Genomic DNA, 24105 nt, shown 5'->3' on the forward strand with positions numbered 1-24105 from the left:
GTTTTGGGGAATGGAGAGCCGTGTGTGGCTCCAAAGCCTTCCAGCGGGTCTGCAAAACGCGTTTTGACATCTCTTGCATCGATGGATTCTTGTACTTGCCTCCACCGCGTCAGGTTCTGTAGCCTTCACGTCTGTAATCCTTCAGGAAAGAAAGGAAGGGAAGCGAAAAATGCAAACTGGGCTCTGGTTGTTTCCCAGCCCTTCTCCTGACGCTCCGAGACACTTGGGCTTTTTTGGAAAGATTATTTTGGGGCTTCTGATTTCTACGTCTTGGACTTTTTTTCCCCCCTGTTTAACTTAGCGTAGAAGAAGGAAGAAGTCCCTTCTGTACCCTTTTGTTATTCCAGAAGCGATCCCAGCTCTTTGGATTAAGGTGGAAATGCCATCTGTTGCTCAGCCTGGTTGAATCCTGGGGAGAAAAAGTTCCATTTTGACAGTGGCTTTTTTTTTTTTTTAAAAAAAAGGCAAAAAAAAAAAAAACCAACACAAGGGAGAGGCAAGCCCTTTTCAGTCTCTTCCTGTATGTGCTCAGCCCTGCAGTGATTTGCTCAGGATGAAATGCAAAAGAAATGGGTGGTGGTTTTTTTGTGTGTGTGTGTGTGTGTTTTGGTGGCAGGGTTCAAATGAATCACTGCCTTCCGCCGCGGCAGTAATGTTCCTGAAGTTTTCTCTTCGATCCGTTTTCTATGGTAGTAGAACTTGTTACCATCAGTTGCTCGTTTGCTTTTGCCGCTCGGATTTGCTGCTGCGTTGTTGTTGTTTTATGTTTTGGTTTTTGTTTTGTTTTGGTTTTTTAAGGCTGGTAATTGCTTTCGTTACTGCCGGGAAGAGACTCTAAAATCGTGGTAAAATTCTTTTTCTTTAGCCTTCGGTGCGTAGGTTCGGTTCGACGGTTTTGCGCAAGGAGGAAATGAATTGTGTGTTTGGTTTATAGTGATGGAAAGGTTGAAATTTTTCCCCCAAAAACGCACAGTTTTACTGTTTTAAGTTGTTTTTGTGGGTGTGTTTGGAGAGGGTTCTGCCTTCGGAAGTAGGAAGGAACTTTGTGTGAAATGAGATGGGTTTAAACGCGCAGCTGAGGCTGGCACTGGCGGCGGCGCTTCGTCCACAGCTTTTGGCGACGGAGGGTTTTATCGCCGTTACTACTTCTGTCCCGCCAGGTTTTGTGGGGTTTTTTTGACAATCGTTGGGTCGGGCGCTGGCAAAAACAATATCAGTAAAGGAAAAAGGTGGGGAGGGGCCGGGCGGGATGGTGCCGAGGGCGCTGCTGAGGAAGTCGGTGTGTGCAGCCTCTCTGAAATTCTCTGGAACTATTGTCTGCGCTTTGTCTTGCTGGGGGGGTCTCATTTTGTCTTCTTTGATTGTGTGTTTTAGGAGCTGGAGGAGGAAATGACATTCAGTGGTGTTTTTCTCAGGTGAAAGGCGCTGTAGACGATGATGTAGCAGAAGGTAAGAGCAATGGGGTTTTTTTTAAACTGAATATTTTCTGACTTTTTAGCTGTTCCTTAAGTATGGAGATGGGAATCCAATCCTTCTAAAATATCCCAGTGCTGCTGTTGGCAACTTGAGCAAAGCAAGTAGCCATTGGGTGGGCGTTTCGATACCCAGATTCGGGATTAAACCATGGTTTGAGAGTACGCCTCAGCAGACTTCTGAGAAGGGCTGAATCCAGGCTTCTTCAATGTTTTGCTGGAATTGTTTTCCAGGATTGTTAAGATTTTTCCTGTCGCTCGGCTTTTGATTTGTGGTATTTTTTTTCCCTAATCTGCAAAACGGGGAATGTGATACTTGCATTCCACGGGGAGGTGTTGTGAGAATTAATTAATGTTTGTACTCTTTGAAGATCGAAGTACTAGATAAAGATCAAGTAGTTTTCCCGATCTTTCTAGCTTCTCTTAACCAGAAGGGGAAGAAATGGGAATATTAAGGAATATTACTTATTCAGGAAAGAGGAGAGTTGTGTTTGAAATAATACTGGAAATGGCCTAAAACTTTTCTCAGGTGGCAGTGACAAATGTCACCTTATGCGAAGATTGTGACTGCAAAAAATGTACTTAATTTCTTTTACTTGGGTTGGGGCTCATTAGAGGGATCGCACTTCCCCTGTGCTGCTCGATGCCGGGGCAAAATCTCTGCTGTCTTCTTTTTTTGGGGAAAGTCCTGCTGAATTCTGCGTTTCTTCAGCTCTAAACTCCTGTTTGCACAACACGGTCTGTAAGATCATGAGTTAAAATATTTCTTCTGCCAGCAGTTGGCCCTGTCACTTCTGTAATTCCAAGGTTTTTTTCTCTTTTTACATATCTTGAATGCTCTTGCTTCCACGTGAGATTAATGTTGTTTTTAGAAAAGCAGTAACTGCAGCTCCCATTATTTTCCCGTTTGACATGTGGTTCAAATAAACTTCCAAAGGCTAAAAAATTCGATGTAAACAGAAGTGACTTGTTTATATTTATTAGCTGCAGCTCCTGGCACATGATGCGCTTCCCGAGACTCCGGTCATTTACGAGCTGAACGATGGCTTTTGGAAACAAGAAAGCGGGAACAATTTGTTTTAAAGTTGAATTTGAAATTCCTCAGGAAGGGTATTTTAAAGCTTGAACTCAAAACTAGTGTTAAATATAGTATAATTTATTCCCTGGCAGACATTAAATTCTGTAACCTTTATTTTAATTACATATCAAACTAAATCCTTCATTAAGTACAAAAATGGAAGAAGTTGTGGTTGTGTGGCAGGTGCTTGCCAATAATTCTCCATTGAAATAGGCGTGTTGACGAGCACGTAATCGTAGTGAACGTTCTGTATGTGCGGTACGGTGGCTGCTGCAGGGATGGGGAAATGCACAAGTCAGGAAATAGTCAAGTCCTGAACTTCCTCAGCTGCTCTCAAGTATTGTACTCCCTGTTGCGAAAGATGATTTGCCGGCCTTGCGCTTCCTGAGGGGTTCCCAGCCGGACTGGGCACTTGCTGGAGCCGTAGTGGGTGGACTCCAGGGAAGCCTCAGCTCCAGCCAGTCAGCGTGGCTCCCGAAAAATTGTAAGAATGTCCATTTCTGATTTTGTGGCAGGTGTAGCCTTCTGATTTTGTGAGCAAAGGGAAGTTTGGTGTCATTGTCAGCTATAACTGACCTCGGGTGAGTCTTAATGCACTGCAAACATCCTGAAATGTAAATGCCCAGATGCAGGAGTGAGGTCCCGATGTTGGGGTTCTCCTCGTTTGTCATGGATTTGTTGAGCTGAAATTCTCTCCCCCTCCTGTATGTTCGGCTCCCCCAGTTTATGCTGGTGATCTCTGAGCCGAGCGTCTAACCAAAGTGCAAGTGCAGCTTCCCTGTGATCCTTCGAGTTCTTGTTGTGCTTCGTATCGTCTCCCTGTGATGCCGTTGGAAGGGTTAATGATGTATCAACCTGCTCACATTTTTTTTTTTCCTTTTATTAGCTGTATTTCTGGCTTTAAGGTTCGCTTTAATGAAATGGAGCCTTGTGTGGTTCTTGCAAAAACTGGAACAGCAGCTTTGCGTGCTTCTGGTCCTCCTTCAGATACCCAAGGACGAGTTGGCAGTGGCTCCAAGTCTGGTCTGAGGACCTTTTTTTTTTTTTTTACCTCCCTGCCTTTTTGTCCGCTTTCTTGTGGCGGGCGCCATGGGGAAGGCTAAAGAAAACCTTGCTGTCTGAAACTTAAATGATTGTTTAACCGCTGCGCTCTGCAAGCGAACAAGTATGGACTCTAATCACGTCTGTGGCCGAGGACAGAGCCAGTTTGTGTGCGGTAGTAACCAGGGGGTGGATTTTCGTGTTTTTGAACGGCTTTAGAGCTCAAATTATAAAAACTAACTTTTGTTGTGGAATGCCAAAACTTCACTAAGAGCAAGGAAAACAAACCTGAAAGAAATGGGAGGTTTCGCTTTCTGTTTTCTTCCTGTTCTCGATACAATGTTGCAATGTTTATACTGGAAATCTGGTTTAAGCTGCGCTAAGGGAAGCGTTAAGGGAGGAAACTGCACCCATTTGTTTGCATTAGTCCATAGAATGCAAACCCGGTGGGGTCTCTGCAACCTTGCCTGTAGAACAGGCCATGGAGAGGAACATTTTTCATACAGAAAGAGTGGCAGCGACTTTACAAAGCTCTCCAAGAACGCTAGCACGGAGCTTCCAGGAGATTTGAGGCCAGATCCAACCTTGTAACCTTAACACAATATATATAACCTATAATTCTTTAGATACTTAGTCTAGAATGGCTGCCTGTTACAAAGTCAATATTTGGTGGCTTTGATGGCTGAAACATGAACTCTGATGTGTAACAGGTTTTAATTTTCTGGCTTTCTAAGCGCTGTGTGGTAGATGGATGTGACAGCGTTTCCTTTAGAGCTAATGAGGGTGGAAGGGGAAGAAGGGGAGAGCTGTTAGCGAAGCTGGAGGACACAAGATGGCAAAGAGTCGAGTCTGGGCTCTGCCTGTGTCACTCTGCTGTGGCCAAGGGGTAGGGATGTGTGAGGAGCAGAGAACTGGCCTCTCTCCTCTTGGTATGAGGGGAATTTATCCTTGGTTGTGAGCTGCGGCCTGGCCCCGTCAGAAATGGGGTTATAAATTGAAATCTGTGTGTCAGCTTCATTACAATTGGGATCCTTCGTTTTAACTGATGGCAAAAGTTTGGCTTTTTGTGGTTTAGCGGTTCGTGGCATAAGACTCACAGAATGATAGGGGGTTGGAAGGGACCTCTGGAGACCCCCATAAGGGCAAAGGTGGTGTAGCTTGTGCTGCCTCTGTTTCTGAAGTAGCTGATTCTTTGGTCAACAGAAGTTTTCCTCCCTCTTAATTTTAAATTTATCTTGCTGGAGCCCAATCCTACAACGTACCTGTGTTCACCTTGTTCCGTGTGCCCTGGAGAATCCAGAGCCAGGACATAAGATTAGACAGGACTTCTCTGGTGGGGAACAGAGTACTGTCCGTGATGAGTTCAATGAGCAGGTTATCAAAGGCATCTGTAATGCATGGATTATTTCTTTCCTTTAGTGCCATCACTGTTTCAGTGCAGGTGAGACTTGACTGTCCAGAAATACTCAAGAGCAGACATTACTGTGTCATCTTAGTGGAAGTGGGAGTGATTATAGAAGAGGATTACAAAGATTTTCTGCGGCGGTTCCGTTGTTCTGGGACTTGTTTTTACTCCTCTGCTGTTCCGCTCTCCAGGATGCGGTATAATAATGGCAACTCCAGTTGGAAACAACTAAGAACTGTGAATTTAAACTGTCTCTGAAAACTAGACACTTGCTTAATGGAATGAGTTCGTACTTCAGAACAAATTAAGTCAAATTTGTTTAATTACTTGGCAGAAGGAAAAGAGTGAAGCTGCTGTATCTAAATGTTCTTTCAAGTGTAATCCAAAGATATGTGGAAGTCTGATAGTCTGGGTCCAAGGCTGGGAGCCAGGAACTTAAGTCCTAAGCTTTAACCCTGAGTGATTACCCTCATCTTTGACAAGTTGTTTAACTATTTCAGGCCCGAGTTGTCTCTGAAAGAAGTACTGGAGTATCTGCTGGGGATGCTGAACTCACATTTAAAGTCTGATGCTTAACCATTCTGTGCTGCTTTGCTTAATAATCTTTGACATGTTTCATCTTTCCTCTTTTATAGCCAGAATATCCCTGTAGTCTGTCCAGTTGATGAACAGATCCTGAGCCAGGTCATGGCTGTGGGCAGAGATATAAACAAGATGTGGTGTTTCTCTCGTTCAGGAATGCCCTCTGTATTTGATTCTAGGTGTGTTATATTTTTCAAGTGTAGTTTCATGTTTATTTTTGGTAGACTTAAAAATTGCAGAGCAGGAATGGGAACTGTTGTTGCTTCAGTAATAGTAGTTTGTCTCGATGCACAAACATAGTTATCTCGGAATAAGGAACATTGGAGCCAGGAATGAGAACTGCTGTAAAAAGCAGTTTACCACCATCTGGAGTTCACCATCTTCTCTTGCCTTACCAGAAATCGTTCTCTTTGTCGAGTAACACGTATCTGTACCAGTGGGTTAGAGCTGCTGAGCCTCCTTTGGAAAGTTGGTTAGTGCTGTCCTACCAAACTGTCACTGCTGGTGGCACGTCCCGTTCTGTAGGGTCCCCAACAACCGACTGGGGCGCCTGTACCTTGTAAAATGAGGGATGTTGCTGGGATGGGCTGGGAAGAGGGTTTCTACTGAGCTGTGTTTGTGGGCAGAGAGACAGTGGCGTTACTGTTGACATCACAGATGGCCTTCGTCAGTGGAGATGGACGGAACAGGAGATGAGGGAAGATTCTCAGAGAAAAGCAGCGAAGGTGTGAGAGGTTGGGATGGTAACGCTGAAGAAAGATTAAGCTCCTCTGACAACTATACCCCAATCTGAGTTTTTGAGGGCTGTGGTTGTGTTCTGTGTGCTCATAAGGTAGTATCAGCTAGAAGGAGCAAGGACTAGTAATAGGTTTATTTTTAAGGGGTAGTTTGAAATACGCTGTAGGTAAATAAATAGACTCATGGTTATAGTCCTCTATTCCTAAATCTCCTTTTGTATTTTAGCTCTTATTTTCAGCCGTTTGTAGAATGACTGTCTGTATCTAGAGAGAGAAATAGGCTACTGTGTTCTAGGAACTGCTGGTCTAGATTGACTGAAGCGTGCATTTAAAGTGGGAAGTCTCCCAAAACAAAGAGCATTTAGCAAACAGCGAAATAGCAAGTGGCTGTTGAGCTCCCCAGAAGTTACTCAGTGCTCTCTGTTCCCGTGGCTTTGGGAGCTGGGGCACTTCAGCCTGTCACTCACGCTGACCAGCGTCCTTCTGTTATTCTCTGATGCTTTGCTGTTCTTGGAATCTTTTTCGTGTAAATTAAAAATTAGTTGGAAAAAGGAATAGGTTTTTCGTGTCGTAAATATGGCAGTTACAGCGATCAAGCCGTCAGACACCAGCAGTACAAATGAATTAAATCTGGCTCTCGGGGGCGATGCTGCTGGATTACAGCTCTTCATCAGCTTGGTGAAACTTCATAGCTTTTAATTTTAAAGGTGCTACTGAAATGATTCTGGTTTGGGTGTTTCTACCCTAGAAATGGCTTCCTGTGGTAGCTGTAGCTTCATAGAAGGTGTTGTTGGAGAACTAAGCAGAATAAAGCTTCTAGTGGGTGCAATGCTGAAGTAAGAGTTAAGAGCTGGGTGTTCCTCACTGGACTGTTCCTCGCTGCCTTTTTTCTTTTTTCTTTTTTTTTTTTTTTCCCTTTCTGTTCTCCTCTGACTTGCCTATTTAGGCCATGGTTACATGTTTGGCAGCGTTTCTGCTTGAAGAGGCACTCCTTCCCACTTCGCTGGCACAAGGGTTTGTGTAACTGCTCAATGAACTTGTTTGGGGAGCTGATCCAGCTGAAAAATCCTTAAAATTGTGGGTTTTGACTGGATTATTTTTCAGCTGAATTGAACCCTGATCTGGTTCTCGGCGCTCCGCTTGTGCCAGCACAGCATGGAGAGGGATCGAGGAGCTCAAAGGAACCTGAGGAACTCTGGGAGAGGGTTGGTCTCTTTATAGGACTCCACGTACAGTCAACACAAGACCCTGATCTCCAGGTGCTACTACAAATGATAAAATCAACTGCTAAAAAGGACTTTAAACCTTTGCTCTTCAAGATACGTGCTTTGAACTTGTGCTATCTGAAGGCCAGCAATAGAAGATATCTAACACCGATACTGTGACAGTGACCTCAGGAGACTGAATAAAATACTGGCCCAATAAAATAGTTGAGGTTTTGCTATGGTGCACCAGTGCTTGACAGAGACCCTGTGTCGCCGGGGGTCTTAGAATCACAGAATGGCTAATATTTCATTAATAAACAATCTTTTGAGCGTTTTTCTGCAGAAAAACTAGCACACGTGGAATAGGTTTTCTTCCTTCAGTGTCCATGCGGGCAGGAGGTGGGAATGAGCTTCGTTCAGCGTCGTTACCAGCTCTGTCAGGAAAAGGAGCTGTGTTGATATCAGTACGTTTAGTTTCTTGGAAGTTCTTGTAGGAAAGAACAGCACTTAATTGGGAGATGGATTACGTACTGATTGCTTTACCGTAAAGCACTTTAAAAAGATAATCTGACAAAGGGTAATCTTCCGTTATCGTGCCTTATCACTCTTAATATGATTTGAAAAATTGATCCCTTGTTTTGGGGTTTTGACTTCACCTAAACTAATGTATTGTCTTGAGTTTAGATGCTGTAGAATTAGACCTTCTTTGGTTTAGATGCTGTTTATGTGTGTGTACAATTAAACCCGCTGTGTATGGCTCCTCCTGTAGTAAAATCAGCAATTACTGATGGTACCAACCAAAGACTATGGTTTTTTTCTTTCCTCTTCGGGAAACACTGTGCTCCCAAAGCGATTTCATGAGGATAAGATGCTTTTGTAACTGCCTTAACAGTATTTTCCAGACCTTTTTTCGTATTTTCAGTGCTCTATAATCTGCAGTACCGTAACTATAGTCTACAATATTTTTAGTATGGAGCGAAAAGTTTTGCAGAATGTCAGTGTTGGGTAATCGGGCAAAACTGAGGTTTACCCTTTTAAAGAAATGGCTGAAATGAAAATGATTGAAATAACTGAAAAGCCCTGGCAGAGGAAGGGACTTCTGATGTGAACGGGAATAGAGACAACAGTTACCACGTTTCTATGAATATAAAAGGAGAGAAGTACAGGAGGTACGATACTTGATCTGAACTTAGAATAATCTCTTTCACAAAGCAGCGGTAGGTCTTAGAGCCAAAATAATTACATCTAGAGAGTTTTCTAGATTTTAAACTTGAGTGGGATGTATGTAATTACAGCTTTGTTTTATTGCTTTATAGCTCAGGTACGCTCTTAAAGCATGCGCGAGCTAAATGCTGGTTTTGTAGGATGCGAGTAAGCTGGAAATAAAGGATGTTGTTCTTTTATGCTGTTCCGTGAGCCTTTGTGAAAATGGGGGAAGCCTAAAAAGATGCCTTGCCCGAAGAGGTAAAATACTGATATTTCGTGTGTGTATGTGCACTCATTAATGATTTTATCTAGCGGGACTTCCTTTACTGAATATACCCTTGCTCGCTTTCTGGCTCCCCAAACAGAGCTGCTTCAGGATGTTGCTCTGGGCTGCAGGGAGTGAACTGCCTTGTTCTCTGCTGAGAATGGGAGGTTTTGGGTTGTTACATCTGTCTTTAAAATGAAGGTGCTGGCTAACGAGACATCGGGGAGGTTGCTGCTACTTGTGAGTCGCTAATATTACTGAAAATAATTATTTGAGGCTTCTGTGCACGACTGTAATTCGGTTCCAGAAACAGAAAAAGCTTCTCTCCTCTAACTTAGGCTTTTGTTAAGCACTGGAGGAGAAGTTATTAATTTGGTCAGCCATTCTTTATAAAAGTGTATTTTCCTCTTGGCAATCCACAAGTGATAGCACCATTAAGAAAACCAGCATATTTAGGTCACATGTTAAGCCCCTCGGGCAGTTTCGCTTGCATCTAATTTTGGAAGGAAATTTTAGGGCCAGGAAAAGAGGGTTTCAAAGAGTTGTATTGTAAGAAAAATTGATTTCCCAGGTATACAGAATGCATTTTGTGTGGAAATGTTTCTCTTTGCATTTTAAATTGCAGTTTTTAAATAAATGCTCTGGGAATAATGTGATCTCTGAACTAACACAGTTGGCACTTTGGTTTTGAGAAGTTGAGAGAAGATAATTGCATGTATTCAGGAACAGTTAAGGTAATTGCGACTTCAGACTATACCTATTTATTTAACATTTGGAATAATTTATAATATATTCCTGTCTGTTAAATGCTAGTAGCTTTATTTTTGTTTTTCCCTGACGAATATAAGAAGTATTCCAGGGACCATTCTTTGATTCTTAAAAGCAGTGATTGCAACTGGCCTCTCTGCTGTTGGGAGAAGGTTAGAAGATGATGGGCAGAAGTTATGACCTATGTGTGTTTGTGTACAGTGCTTATAAATGCAGTCATAGTCTGAAAGGCTGATTTTTTTTTATTTTTTTTTTAAATAACTTAAAAATTTAAAGTAAATTGGTCCATCAGACAAGAGATGAAATAAATCTGGAGCTTCAGCTCTCATAAATACATAATGATTCTCAAAGACATGTGTTGGAGAGATGATAATGGTTTTAAGGCAACTTTGACACTATGGCGCTGTGAGCAACGTGCTCAGCCTCTGCCTTTTCATGACCTGAGGGCTGGAGCCCCTCTGCTGGGAGGACAGGCTGAGAGAGCTGGGGGGGCTCTGCCTGGAGAAGGGGGGGCTCTGGGGAGACCTTGGAGCCCCTTCCAGTCCCTAAAGGGGCTCCAGGAAAGCTGGGGAGGGACTCTTGATGAGGGAGGGGAGCCCTAGGAGGAGGGGGAAGGGTTTGCCACTGAAAGAGGGGAGATGGAGCTGAGATGTGGGGAAGAAGTTCTTTGCTGTGAGGGTGGTGAGAGCCTGGCCCAGGTTGCCCCGAGAAGCTGTGGCTGCCCCATCCCTGGAGGGGTTCAAGGCCAGGTTGGAGGGGGCTTGGAGCAACCTGGTCTGGTGGGAGGTGTCCCTGCCCAGGGCAGGGGGTGGGATGGGATGGTCTTTAAGGTCCCTTCCAACTCAAACCATTCGATGATTTCTGTGCTTCCAGTTGCTGTGTGCTTGTTCGGAGACTGCCTTTCGTGATGGAAAACTCTGCTTTCAGTGAATTGAGATTCATGTTTGAGGCCATCTCTTCTAAAAGATCAATATGAACAAGCAGCAACTGAGTTGAAGCCCACAAACTTTGTCATTATCTAGTCTAGCAGTGAGAAAATGGCATTGCTCTATAGAAGTGACTGAAACATTGATAAGCTGTTTCAGTGGAACATGGATCTGGCAGGAATGGTTTTTTGACCAAAATTGTAAAACTTTCTACGTAGTCCTTCTCCTTTTTCTCATTCTGTTCTTATCGCAGCTTCATGGTTTTGTTTTGGGGTTTTTTTTGTCGTTGTGTTTTTAGGTTTGCTTGTGTTTTTTTTTTTAGCTTTCTTTGAAAGATTCTTCTGAATCTTTCTTTCTTTCTGCTTTCAAGACATATCCAGGATCTTTCCTTTTACTCTGGACCCTTTGGGAAGTGATAACCCGCTCTTTGAAAGTGGTGGGGGCTGGTAACATACCAGTTGTGTTACTGGAGCAGAACACACGCTGTGCTTAACCCGGCAATTCAGTCTCTGACAATATTTAGATGCCTCGGAGGAAAGTGCCATAGGAAGACAGAGAGAATTTAAAACAAAACCAAAATCCTGCCGGGAGGTTCTGCACATCAGGTTGTTGGCTCGCTGGAGCTTGTGGATTCCTTTCCTTGTTTTGACCTGAAGAGGCTCATACCAAACCTCTGAATAACAGACATTTCTGTAGCGTTTTTGTCTTTTTGCTGGTTCTGAAAATCGGGGAAGTACATTCTGAATTGTCATCTACAACCGTGCTACTGGGTCATCTCTCTGCTCCGTGCTCCTGCGAAAGGGTTATTATGTGTGTATGTTGTTAGAAAAAATGCCGTGACCAAGTTGATTGCATTCTGTGTAGGAGAACCTCTGGCTTTATCTTTCCTTCTTGCAAGACTTCAAAGAAGTCGTCAGGAGAAGATGGTGTACAAGACCCTCTTCAGTCTTGTAAGCTCCTTTATGTCTGTGTTGAAATTCTTTTTCCAGAAGTTTTACAATTATTTAACATTCAAGTGGAAGTTGTTTGGCACCTTCCAGTGTTCTTTCTAACCAGTGTCTTTCCACTGAGGCTCAAGTTTTACAGGTTTTACTCTTTTACTTTTTAGTAAAGTTTGAAGTTTAGATTTAAACTTAATTATTGAGGGAGAGATTGATGAAAGGGCAGGCTATAAATGCAGGTAACTGAAAGTGAGCATCTAGAGTGGCTTCTGCTGGAGAGGGGACAGCAGAGGGCTACAAAGATGATGAGGGGTCTGGAGCATCTCTCTGATGAGGAAAGGCTGAGGGACTGGGGTCTTTTTAGTCTGGAGAAGAGCAGACTGAGGGGGGATCTGATCAACGCCTATAAATACTTCAAGGGTGGGTGTCAGGAGGATGGGGCCAGTCTTTTTCCAATGGTGCCCAGTGACAGGGCAAGAGGGAACGGGCACAAACTGGAACATAAGAAGTTCCATCTAAACATGAGGAGGAACTTCTTTCCTGTGAGGGTGGCAGAGCCCTGGAAGAGGCTGCCCAGAGAGGTGGTGGGGTCTCCTTCTCTGGAGACATTCAAACCCCCCTGGACACGTTCCTGTGGGACCTGCTCTGGGTGGCCCTGCTCTGGCAGGGGGTTGGACTGGGTGATCTCCAGAGGTCCCTTCCAACCCCATAGCATTCTGTGATTCATCTGGAAGGTGACTAAGTCATTTTAACCCCTCTGTGCTTTGTTTTCCCCATCCGTGGGGCTGCTGTGCCTGTTTCCCAAAATGTTGCTCCAAAAATTCCAAGTTGTTGCAAGGAACACCGAGATCCCTGCAGGAGAGTAATTCTGCTAAATGCCCTCTGTCTTGTTTTCAGCTGTTAAACAACTCTCCCAAAACAAATGAAAAAAAAAAAAAAAAGGTTCTAATTTATAGATAGAGAAGGTGAGAGATGTAAAAATAATTAACTTAAAAATAAAGGTCAGTATTTTGCTCAGATTAGTAGAACATACATATTTTAAGATGTGTTATAAATACAAGCGACTGCCTTACAGACTTGTCAGGATTCGTAGATTCCATTTTGCATCATCTAGAGAAGTGAGTGTTAAGAATCTTTGAAATTGCAGGCCAGAAACTCATCTTGGCCTCCGTTTAATAATTTATTTATTTTTTTAAAGAAGCTGAGGCATGTAGGCTTGGGCCAGAATAGAAACACAGGAAAGTACTTGCCAAGTAGGAGGGGAAAAAAAAAAAAAAGAGGTGGCAAGTGGTAAAGGGAAGACTATTTTTTCAGGTTCCAAGTGCCAGTTAAAAAATGCATTAAATACTAAAATGAACTGATAAAGGAGTGAATGCTCACAATGAGTGAAGTTGTCAGAAATTTTTATTCTGTGGTCACTTAATAGTGAGAACTGTGTCTTCATCTCAGCTGGAAACTTCAGTTGTACTCGTGACCTTCACAGACGGCGAGCTGCCTGAAATCCAGCCCGTGAGCCTGCCTCCCTCCTCCTCTCCCTCCCTGCCCTTATGGCAGGTACAGGCATTTTTCCTTTCATTTTCCTGCCTTAGAAGGAGGCAATTTACACCTTGTCTGAGGTCTCTTGCGTTCTACATGTGAAGATTTAAAAGCCTTAGAAATTTTTGGCCTCAGCTTTTGTGTCCTACATAAAAGCTTTGGTCAAAAAATGTACGAGAAGAGTCTCAAACAGCATGGTAGTTCCTGGGAGGTGGTTTTTGTATCTACAGCAGAAATGTGCATCAAGTCACAGAATTCTAGTTGCTGATTTTGAAAGGCATTGCCAAACTACGGTATTTTTCTAAAACGCTGCCGCTGATTTTTAACTTGCAGTGTATGTTTTGGAATGGCTTCAGCAAAAAGAGAAAATCCAGATATTCCAGTGCTCTCAGTCTGTAGCGTTCTCGGTGACAAGAAAGGCAGTGCCTAAAGGCTTTTGTTATGTACATGCAAAACAATAGCACAGTATGTTATTTCCAAATATATTGTTATTTGCAAACAGAAAACCAACCACTGGCTTTTCTGTGCTCTGCAGCCTATTGAAATTCTGGCTGCGATTCCAGCAGAGATTTTTCCATAAATAGCTCTGTACTACTTGGGAACACAAACAAACCCTGAAAAGATCTAAAGTAAGATCTTCGGAGGGGACTATTTAGCCCGTGTTCTTGGTGTGTACTTGTGGGGAGACGTTCTGGTGATGTGAGGAATGTTTCTATAGGTTGGGGGGGGGGGCTGACAGCAGGAATTGTGAAATAAATAGTTAATGATTCAAATCCATTTCAAGGACTCGTGAATCACCTGCCTTCAGCATGGGGGGGAAGGGATACTAAAAATGAACAAATCTAAGCAGAAGCAGGTATGTTTTCCTGTTAGTATTGAAGTTTAGTTTTGTTTGTTTGTTTGTTTTAATAAAAGCCATTGGGTAATGGTTCAAGTAAATACAACTTGAAATGATTTATTCTTCCAATGAACAGAGGACCAAATTAAAGCATCCTTTTAAAATTTTCACTGATTGGATATTTGGTTATGTGAGTTAATCCACAGCTCATTTCATAGTGCAGGTTTTTCAGTGCTATGTAGCTGAACAGCCTCTCGAATAAGTAACACGGGGCACCTTTTGTGCAGCTGTGTAGATAATTGGTATAAGCTGTCTTGAGTAAGGTAATTTGTAGGAGAAGCTTGTAAACTTCCTGTGAATTAGAAGAAGTGAGTAAATACTTCTGTGATTTGCCTGGTTCACAGGGCTGATTTTCTGCTAGTCCTGTTGCTGTTAAATATTTTTTCAACAAAGCAGAAATCCCCTTTCAAAGGGAATCGAAGAGCATGAAAATAACTTTGGCATTTGTGAAATGCATGCGAGGAGTGGCAGACTCCTGGGTGTCCCTCTCGGCCCCTGGTTATCGAGCGAATGTGTTTATCAGCTGTCACAACAGAGCGGGGACGGTGTCACTGAACGGGGCTGGCAGGGCCTTGGGAGCTTGTTAGTGTGTTCCCCAAATGCAAATCTTTCAGCTCTACCTATTGCTCCTGTTTAAAAGTGTATTTAAAAACCCTTCCTCTGTGGCAACTGTAGAGTCTCAGAAGCAGATCCTTGAGACCTTGGCTGCCCGTAGCCTTAAATGACTTTTTTCTGAATGTCTAAAAATCACCTTTGGTGAAGGAGCACCTAAAATTTCTGGGTGGGGGTTGCACATGGGTCTGGAATGGAAATGAGCTCCCATACCCGTACGAGGCAGTGACTTTGTGCTATTAACCGGGTATAACTTAATGGGAAGAACAGCTTAACTGCTGACACTTTCTTTTTTAAGGCCTAGATGGTATTTCTGAGCTTGTTGAGATTTTTTTTTTTTTCCAAGAATATTCTTTCTTTCATTCCTCCTAGGCATATTGAGAGCAGTTCCCTGAAAAAATGGAAGTATAAATAAAACAACTAGGTAATACAGCAAAGAACGTCTGCTACCGAGGGGTAATTAGCCTATTTTTGGAAGATAGATATGTTTCTAACATGTTGATCACAGTGAGAAGAAATAAAGCTTGAATAAAACTTAGTCAGATTCTTTTCATGTGTTTTGGGGAATCCTCATACTGTGTATTAGTGGAATTTCATACCGTGTCTTAGGAGAATTATGGAGCGTTTCTGTAAGTATTATGTATAAATTCTGAAGGAGCCTTGTGAGTATGCAGTACTTGAACTTAGCTCTAAAATACAGGTTTTCCGGAGAGCGGCAGCTGGAGATGGAGTTCTGGGTTCCTGGATCTTCACTCTGCAGATGGTCAATGGGATGTCCTTTACCTGCAGGTCAGGGGGAGAGTTTACAGAGAGGTCAGAAGTGGCAGTGCTGTTCTCCTCTCAATAGAGGCTATTTAATAATTTCTCTGCTCCAGCCAAAAGCTTATTCTGGAAAATCAGTAAACCTGAATTTTTGTCCTCAGCAGTGCTAAAATTGAGATGTCACTTTCTTGGAAATTAGATATGCAGAAGCAGTTTTGCTGTAGCTTTATTAATGATACGTTGTAAAATAAAGCTCCGCAGGCAGAAAATATATTGGAACAAGTCATGTAGCGGAGTATTAAGGCTAGACAAATTCTGTGTTGGAGCAGAAATAATCAAATCTGTTATTTATAAGCCTTTTTGTCTCAGTTCTCCTTGTATTGCTCAGTAAGTCCCTGAGTTTTGTGAGTGATAGTGACAGAACATTCGGGAGCACCTGAAGGGACCTTACATGAAGCAATTGTGGGCATGCAGTTAGTTCCTGCTAGAGTTAATTTTGTGCCCCTGTAATTAGATATGTATGATCTGTACGTGATTGTACAGAGGACAAAAATGATGAGTAACTCCCAACTAAATTCTACACAATACAAATATAACTTAACCCTCTGTCGTCTTTGTCCGGGAAGACCTCATAAATCCGTGTGGTGTTTTCTGGCTGAGCAGTGTTTCTGCGATGGAAACATAACTGGGGTGGGTTGTAGTTCGGACTGATTAGAGGGATAATGTATGGTCGAAAGGCACAATCCCTGTGACAGTAGACGTTTGAAACGGGAGAATTCAAAGTGGAGGAAGCTCCTTCTTTCTTGTGTCATTTACTCCAGCGATCACTATGCAGTAATGGTTAAAATGCCTTCTCTCCAGTATAACCCGTAGAAGCAGAGAACACTGACACCGTCAGATTCATCCTCCAAGCAAACCATAGACTTCATATTCTACAGGGCTTGCACTTCAGCTGAGATTTCATTTAGGGTTAAAATGTAATTTGTTTTAGATAAAGTTTTATTGCTGCAGCACTGAAGAACATGTTTGTTTTCATTTTTTTAGTGTATTTAAGCCACCCAAGGAAGGCTTGGTTATATGACTGTTCTGGGCTGTTAAAAACTTCTTCGGTTGCCAGAATTCCGTGCACGTGATTGAAGCCTAAGGTTTTAGGCTTCTTTATTTGCATCTTAACAGAAAGACTTAATTTTTCCAGGTTAAGTGTAACTGATGCACACTGTGACAAGAGAGGGGCACAAACATACCTAGGCCAGGTATCTGAAATGTCAGATGGTATTTTATTTAGTAGATGAAGCTTTCAAAAGGGATAAATGAAGACTTATAATGCATATAAGTTTTTAAACACAGATGTTGCTTACGTAGTATATTTTCTTTATTTCACGTTTCTGTTCTTTTTGTTTATGTTTCACATCAAAACCATCCTTTCTGATGGAGTGATAGGTAGGAACTTACTTTAGGGGTGTGTAGCCTCCGAAGGTGATGTTATCCAGAGGATGGAAACTAATGCTCACAATCTTTTTTTGGTAATGCTAACCTTCAGTGAAGAGGGGCTTTTATTGCAATCAAAAAGGGATTGATGCAAGACCAGGTGTGACACATCCTCAGGAGGAGGGATGCTTCTCTTTTTCCCTTTCGCCACCTGAAAATAGATTTAAGCCTCACAGGGTGGAAGCTCTCAGCAGCTGAATGTTGCGATGTGCAGAAAACCGAACCCCATGAGAGCTCTCACATGGAACCCCTGGCTGGTATTTAAAAATCCTGAAATGTTGGATTTGCTCGTGATGACTTTTTTGTTTAAAAGCAGAACAGTTTTGCTGGTTGGCAGGAGGAAAGCCTGTGGACAAACTTAAGCTTTTTTTTTTTTTTAATTTTTTTTTTATTTTTTATTCTCTAGTATTGCAATGACAGCAAAGAAGAGGCTGAAGGAGAAACTGTGACCTTTAACTGCTTGTTCCTAGTTGTGAATAAATGTTGTAGTTCCACAACCTGTGAGATTATTCACCCGCCTTTCTAAGGTTATTTAAGACGGGTACCAGGAGTGGGTCTGGATTTCTGCCACTTATGCCTCTTATGTTTATGATATTAATAAACTGGTGTCAAATGTCCTGGGAACGGGTGATGCAGGTTGAAAGACCTTTGTTTCAGCCAACAATAGACCTGAATTAGTGTGAATAGGAAAAGCAAATAGGCGCTTCCTGTCATATTTTAAGGAATACTTGAGTTTGGGGAAGCATGTGTGTTAAGGAACTTGAACTAAATGCTCATCATATGCTTTTTTCCTTAGTAAAAAGTTCCGTGTGTATGTGTGCATATCTGTTAATCTTCCTAAATATGCTTGTGGTACTAAGAAAATAAGGTAGAAACCCATCTGTTTGAATAGATTCTTTTGGGTATTCTTCAGGGAATAAACTCTAAACCTACATAATGAAGATCTGAAGAGGGGGATTGTCTTAGTTGTTGCTTTCCTGCCCAGGTTTGTTCCTCAAGTTAAAACTTAAAGGCCTAAGATTTGCAGAGACTAAAAACTATTTGAATTAAAAATACCTGGGTGGTGCTTGAGACCAACTTGATGTTCAGTTGCCTTTCATAGGATATTGTAAAAGTCCAGAACAATGATATTTGCAGTTTTGAGGCAGAGGATGCCTTTAAGAAACTCAAGTGAATTACTATCAGGTATTAAATAATCCCTTATTATTGAGTTTGAGGTATTTTTCAGGGAGGTCTAGCTTGTGCCGCATTGAAAAATGGCTCCGTTTTGAACTGGTAATGTCTCCGCTTTGCAGTAACCTGCAGATTGAATTATTTGGATCGTGATGGTCTTCCAGAGTTGTGGGGGTCTGTAAGAAGCTTCACCCCCCTGCTTCCTCCTCAACTCCAGGATGGGAAGGCTCATAGGATAGTTCAGCTTAAGTGTATGTGTAAAATACACCCTCGGAGGCCCTTTTAATATGTGGGTGATGGCAGCTCCCAGAGGACTTGGAACCTCCACCAACAGGGCTACAATTAACATTTCCCTGGTTCCGCTGCGTGGTGTGGTTTGTACATCAACTCATGCTGGAGCTAAATTAACCATATTCGTTAAATATGCAGCGCCTGAGTGTGGGCAGCCAAAGTCAGCTGTAGTTTTTTGTGGTGTTTGCATCTCGACTGGCCTGTTGTAAATGTATTTAGTTTTCTACTTCTCTGAACGCGATCAGACTGCTCCTCACTCTGCTCTCCCAGGCAGGTACTGGGAGCTCTGGTTTGCAGCTTGTTGGGAACTAGAGATACAGCTCTGGTCGATTTATTCTTTCACCTGGTGGAAGAAGGGATTTGCCTTTTGGTTTCCCCGTGCACGTGATCTGAAAGGAACTGCAGTAGTGTCTTGTCTTAAGGTTTAAAAATAGAAAGTAATTAATCGGGGTGATGAGGGTTAATGGTTTTTATGCAGAAACCAAACAGCTTTGTATTTGTTTATATGGAGAGAACATTCTTCTCGCTGCTGTTGTTATGAGTTTAATGTGAGAGGATTTTTTGTAGTAATTTTTGAAGCGCTTTATTAATAACTAAATTGAGGTTAAAAAAAAACAAACCCCAAACTATTCTCTCATCAGATGAAGTAGTTTCAAGGCACCAGTTCAAAATTGTTTTCAGCTAACGTATACTAGCTCTATAGGTTTTGTTTTTTTTTCTTCTGTAGGTTTACAATGAAGTTTGCATAAAAGGAATTACAGAATGCAGAAATAAAACCTCTACAGTCAGGTATAGCCCGGTGGTTACAGTAATTGTGGTACAGGTATTGCTTCCAGTTCCACGGTGGATCACAGTTCTAAATCAATTTAAGGTGTAAAAGTTCTTTCCCAAAGCTCATACTAATTTTTAATGTGGATGCTTTAGGTCCTTTCACAAAGATCAAACTTAAAAGCAATTTTATGTCATTTTAAGCGGTAGGAAGCATCAGTTCCCATTAGTGTATGTTTTCACATCTGTTTTCAGAGTGCTTTGACTCGCTGCTGTTTGTCATCTCTGTTTTCTCTGTGCCACCACAGGTGTCTTGGAGCCGTGTATACTGGAGACACTGAATTTCCTACTATAGATGGCGACAGGAAGCCAGTGGGTCTGAGGTTTAAATCCATTTCCTTTCTTTTCTAGTGATACCAAACTCTGCCCTTGGTTGGGGATCTGGTGTAAGCGTAAGCTTGTGGAGACTGTGTCCCTATAGACAGAAACACACTTAATAGGCGTTTTGGTTGTGGGCTTAATGGCCTTTTGCAAACACAACTGTGCTATCTGGAGATGTGATTGTTCCTGAGTGTGTTCCTTACCCTGCTCCCCCCCCCCAGCAGATTTGCTCATATAATGCCTTCAGGTCAGTCCTGCCAAACTCGGTTAGATTAGCAAACACCAAACTGCTAAATGTATCCGAATTTTGTTCAGGATCACTCACAGAAGCTTGAGGTGGTGGTAATGTTTGCCAAAGGTGGCGATTTCTGCTACTTCTAAAAATTGCTGCTGTTTTAGCTGCTGCTTCGTTGGCCTCTTGCGTTGGTCTGAAAATGGACCAGAGGGGAAACTGGTGATAAAAATGATGGTGGAAACTTGACCTGAGTGGAGATGGTGAAGCTTATACTAACCTTGGCCCAGAACCGCGGTTGCCCAGTGAGGTGCAGCAATTGTTTACCAAACACAAGAATGAAAATGTTTAGAATGTTGCTCCCTACACAATTTAAATTGTAATATTGAATACAGAGTGTGCTTTCTATGAATTGTGCTTAAATGAGGAAGTTGCTTTGATACCACGGTTAACTTAAGATCACTTAAAGATTTCTGAATGTCTGAGGAGCTGCTGTTCCAGATGAGCGATGCTGTATTTTGGTAGATGGTGATTCTGTTCCCTGCTTTACTGTTACCTTGGTAAAATACTGCATATTTGTTATTATTCCAACTTGTAAAGGGTTTTGAGAGTCACCTCTATTCCAGTTCTGTTCTCTGCAGTTCTAGTGCCATCTTCTCAGTACTGCTTTGCAGACAGCAGCAGCTTCTGTGGCGCGGGGCGGATGGATTTGGAGTATATTCTTCTCTGAGCACTGAGCCTGGTAAAGCTATTTAGGAGAATTACGAACCTTATGTAAAACCAGTGGCAACAAGATTAAGGCTGGTATCACTGTATTATTTCGGTGGGAGGGAATGGAAGTTTGCTGCCTGGTAACTCTTGTGTTTTCTAAGAAGTCCGGAGGCTTCATGAAAATAGTTGCTTGCATAAATTTACAAGACCACAGAATAACATTGTTTTGAGCTTAGTACTTAAGTTGCATTATCTCTGGACTATCTAAGAACATGTTATAAACGTGCCTGTAAATTCTAAGCCATCCTAATACCCGTATATCCTAGGAAATAGTTGTCTTACAGTACTGGTTCCTTCCCTTAGCGAGTATTGTTCCTGCTTTCATTTAAAAAAGTGACTGAATTCAAGCTCCTGCTGGTGAAGGCTGGTGATAACAGAGTTCTTGCTGTCACACAAATGTTGATGCGACAGCATAGAGGGGAATCTCAGAAGGATGTGGCGTAGCTAAGGACAGTGTGTGAGCCAGGCTTTGCCGCTGAAGAGTAGAGCCCACAGGGAACTGCATCAGAGCTGCAAGGTGGGCATCAGTGATGTTAATGTAACGTAGGAAGCTATAGGAAAAAGCTTTATCAGGAGAGATCCAAGCTTTATTTTAGGGAACTGAATAGGAAGTTAAAAATAAGATGTGTAATAATAATAATGAGTAAGTCACCCAGGCTTTCAAATGCAAAGTTAAACTCCTAGTTGAACTAGGACTTGCCTGTTCTAGAACGTGGTATTTGTCCTTAAAGATCAGCAAAGTTGAAGAGAGAAGGGGAGAAGAAAGAATGAATAAAAGAAAAGAAATGGAAATATAGTGAAGTCCAAGAAATAGAGGGAAAGTATGGGGTTTGAAGACTGCTTGGCAAGGTTTATATTTGGTTATTTTGCTTAGGGTGAGTAGTTTATACAGTGGTTTGTAGGTGTGAAGTATTAAATGTATTTGCTATTTGGAGACTGGTATCTTGCGTGTGTATTACACATAGATACATGTAAATAGGTCTGGGAGAGTCTCAACACTTAAATCCATCTTTACCAGACAGGAATGAATGCTTTCCAAATCAATGGGGAAAATGACGAGGTCACGATGATCACGTTTTCTATTTTGAGCATCTCAGGGCCTGGAGCGCTTGGAATGAACGTGGATGCTAGAGAACGTTCTGTAAATCTTTCCCCCTGGGTGTAGACTTCCCACATTTGCAGAAGCCAACAAAACCAGCGTAATTCCTGTCTGCTGCTTGAGCTGCGTCTTGGGCTCTGCGTGTTTGAGCTCTACCGCGGGTAGGGCCAGCAGCAGTGTGACCGTGGCTGCCATCGCACAAATTCCACTGCCCTCCCTGCGAAGGGGAGCTGTGTGTGCTCTTTGTGTGCAGCGATATCTCAGGGCTGGTACTTCGGAGAGAACAAGGAGAATTTTTGCCACAAGGATAACCCCTTTCTGTGTTGCATGTATTTCACCCTGTCCCCATATTTCTGAGGAATTAATATATTTTTAATGCCCTTTCCTAGTACAGAAGAGATCTATTTAAAGGCCTTCTGGAATGACTCTTGAGAAGTAAATTGAACAGTGGGAATGCCTTAGCCCAGCTGCCTTTGGTTGCGTTGCCTGGTCACTTCGCAGAGACGGAATGAATGCAGAGAATCACTCTTGAAAGTGAATGAAGAAAAGGGAAATGAAGTCAATAGTAAAACTGGTCATGGTAACTTTAAAGTATACAATCCTTGTGTTCCCTTCCCCCTCCCTACATACATAAATTAGGGATGAGGCTGGAATGCAGAGGGTGTTTTCTTTTCTACCATCAGTACTAAATAGTGCTTGCCATTTTGCTCCCTTATTCTTCCCCTGGTGCGTATAGTTGTATCCTGTGGTGGGAGCTCTCTTCTCTGCAAACACACATTTATAGTCGCATAGTCGCTCTTCCTTAATCTTATTTAAACAGCCTTCCTGTTCACTTTGAGATGAACCCTTTAGTATCTAGCTCCAGAGGCTTAATACACAAGATATTAGGTCTCTTGATAAGTGTGGTAGATCAAAATCATGCAAACGATGGGGTGATGTGGGGATGACTCAGGCATTCAGAGGGCATTAAAATACTCAAAGCCTTGGAGGAGCTTTTGTTTTCTCCCTGGTGTTTTTGGTTATTTTTTATCTCCAACAATGAAGTACGTATAACTCCAAACCAAAATCATTACTGGAAACAAGAAAGTCCAATAAAATAAAAAGTCACAGTTTTCTGTCAGTAGCTGTGACATGAGCTTGAGTTTTTGGAAGTTGCATCTGGTTGGTGCTCTGAGGCAGGAAGGTTTTGCCTGGATTAGAAAGGACCAAACAATTCACAAGTGATTTCCAGACACTTAAGGTCTGCACGTTCTGGACAGACCATCTTGCTCAGTTTTGAGCATGTTGACTTTATCTTTAGAGATAATCAAGGAAGAATGACTTGGGTATGCTCAGTAGTTGTGTGTTGAATTCAAATATTTCGGTCTTTATGCCTCACTACGTTGATCCATTCCTGTGCTGTTTCCTCATTTTGAGGCTTTTTGAGCTTCTTTGGATTTTAGTAGTAATCCTAGACGTTGGTTTCTTGATGTTTCCTGTTCCAGACAGTTTCTGAAGTATCGTTGGTATGATCAATTGATGTTTAGTTTGATCAAAATAGCTTCCTCTGTACTTAAGGCTAGCAAAGTGAGGAAGTGGGCTCCACATTTGGTCACTGAATTGTCTTTTTGCTCCTTCGGACAGAATTACAACCTGTAAGTAATCTGCTCTACGTTATGGACGAGATTTGTTTGAATTCCTCCTTTGGAAAATTCCAGAAATGGTATTCTGAGCCACTGGGAAGGTGTATAAACAATGAAGAAGGACCAAAATGCTTTTTAAATACTACAATTCTTTGTTCGGTCCTTGGAAACATCGGGAGGTTGCTCCACTTGTGTAAACAGACTGATTTACTTGCTCTCTGCTTAGGCAGCAGATCAACGCGATTCCAAAAACTTGCACAGAAACCTTTTAGGTCTGGTGAAATAAAGACTCTCTTTGTTCACGGCCATGATTGACTTGCTGCTGTAGAGTAGGTGACATGTTTTGCCTACCAAGCATGTTTTATAAGCAGAGTTTATATAAAGTTCATGGTACATTAAAATAGATAGCCTCTTCTGTACTAATAAAATACCTTTTATTCTATTATTGGAAACAAATTTAATACAGAATTGCTTTTCAGGTTCATAATGGGCCTTCTGGAACTAAGTCATTGGATTACAGCATTTTTTTTTTTTTGCTTGTTTGGATTGATAAAGCTTATTCCAGAGACTTGTTGACAGTGGTAAACTTCAGCACAAGCCTTTCTCGAATATTTCAGAAAACTTCCTCGTGATAATGCATGTGTGGTTCTTGCTCAGCATTCACTGAAAGTGTGGAAGGCCCCTAAGGTGAAAATGTTTTTTACTATCGGTCACTGAGGTTTTCTTATTTCAAACTTTCCTTTCTTTTAAAGGGGGAAAAGGCATTTGAGATGTGTCAGATTCCTTTATGCTGTTCAAGGAAAGATGAATAATCTGCCTATTTTCGTTTGAACTGCTCATCTCTCA

At 42.1% G+C, this 24105-nt stretch overlaps 1 protein-coding gene across 1 annotated transcript in view; it reads left to right on the top strand.

Annotated features, from left to right (window-relative positions):
• The first annotated feature begins 652 nt into the window (after nt 1-652).
• Nucleotides 653-24105, top strand: part of PPP2R2A (protein phosphatase 2 regulatory subunit Balpha) — a 40142-nt gene continuing 16689 nt past the window's right edge. The window contains exons 1-2 of the mRNA XM_074164336.1: nt 653-689; nt 1375-1449. Of these exons, the coding sequence (XP_074020437.1) occupies nt 653-689; nt 1375-1449 (112 nt within the window). The remainder of the gene's footprint in view (nt 690-1374; nt 1450-24105) is intronic.

Source organism: Numenius arquata, chromosome 26 (assembly GCF_964106895.1).
Source record: "Numenius arquata chromosome 26, bNumArq3.hap1.1, whole genome shotgun sequence".
In the NCBI taxonomy this organism is placed as follows: Eukaryota; Metazoa; Chordata; class Aves; order Charadriiformes; family Scolopacidae; genus Numenius; species Numenius arquata.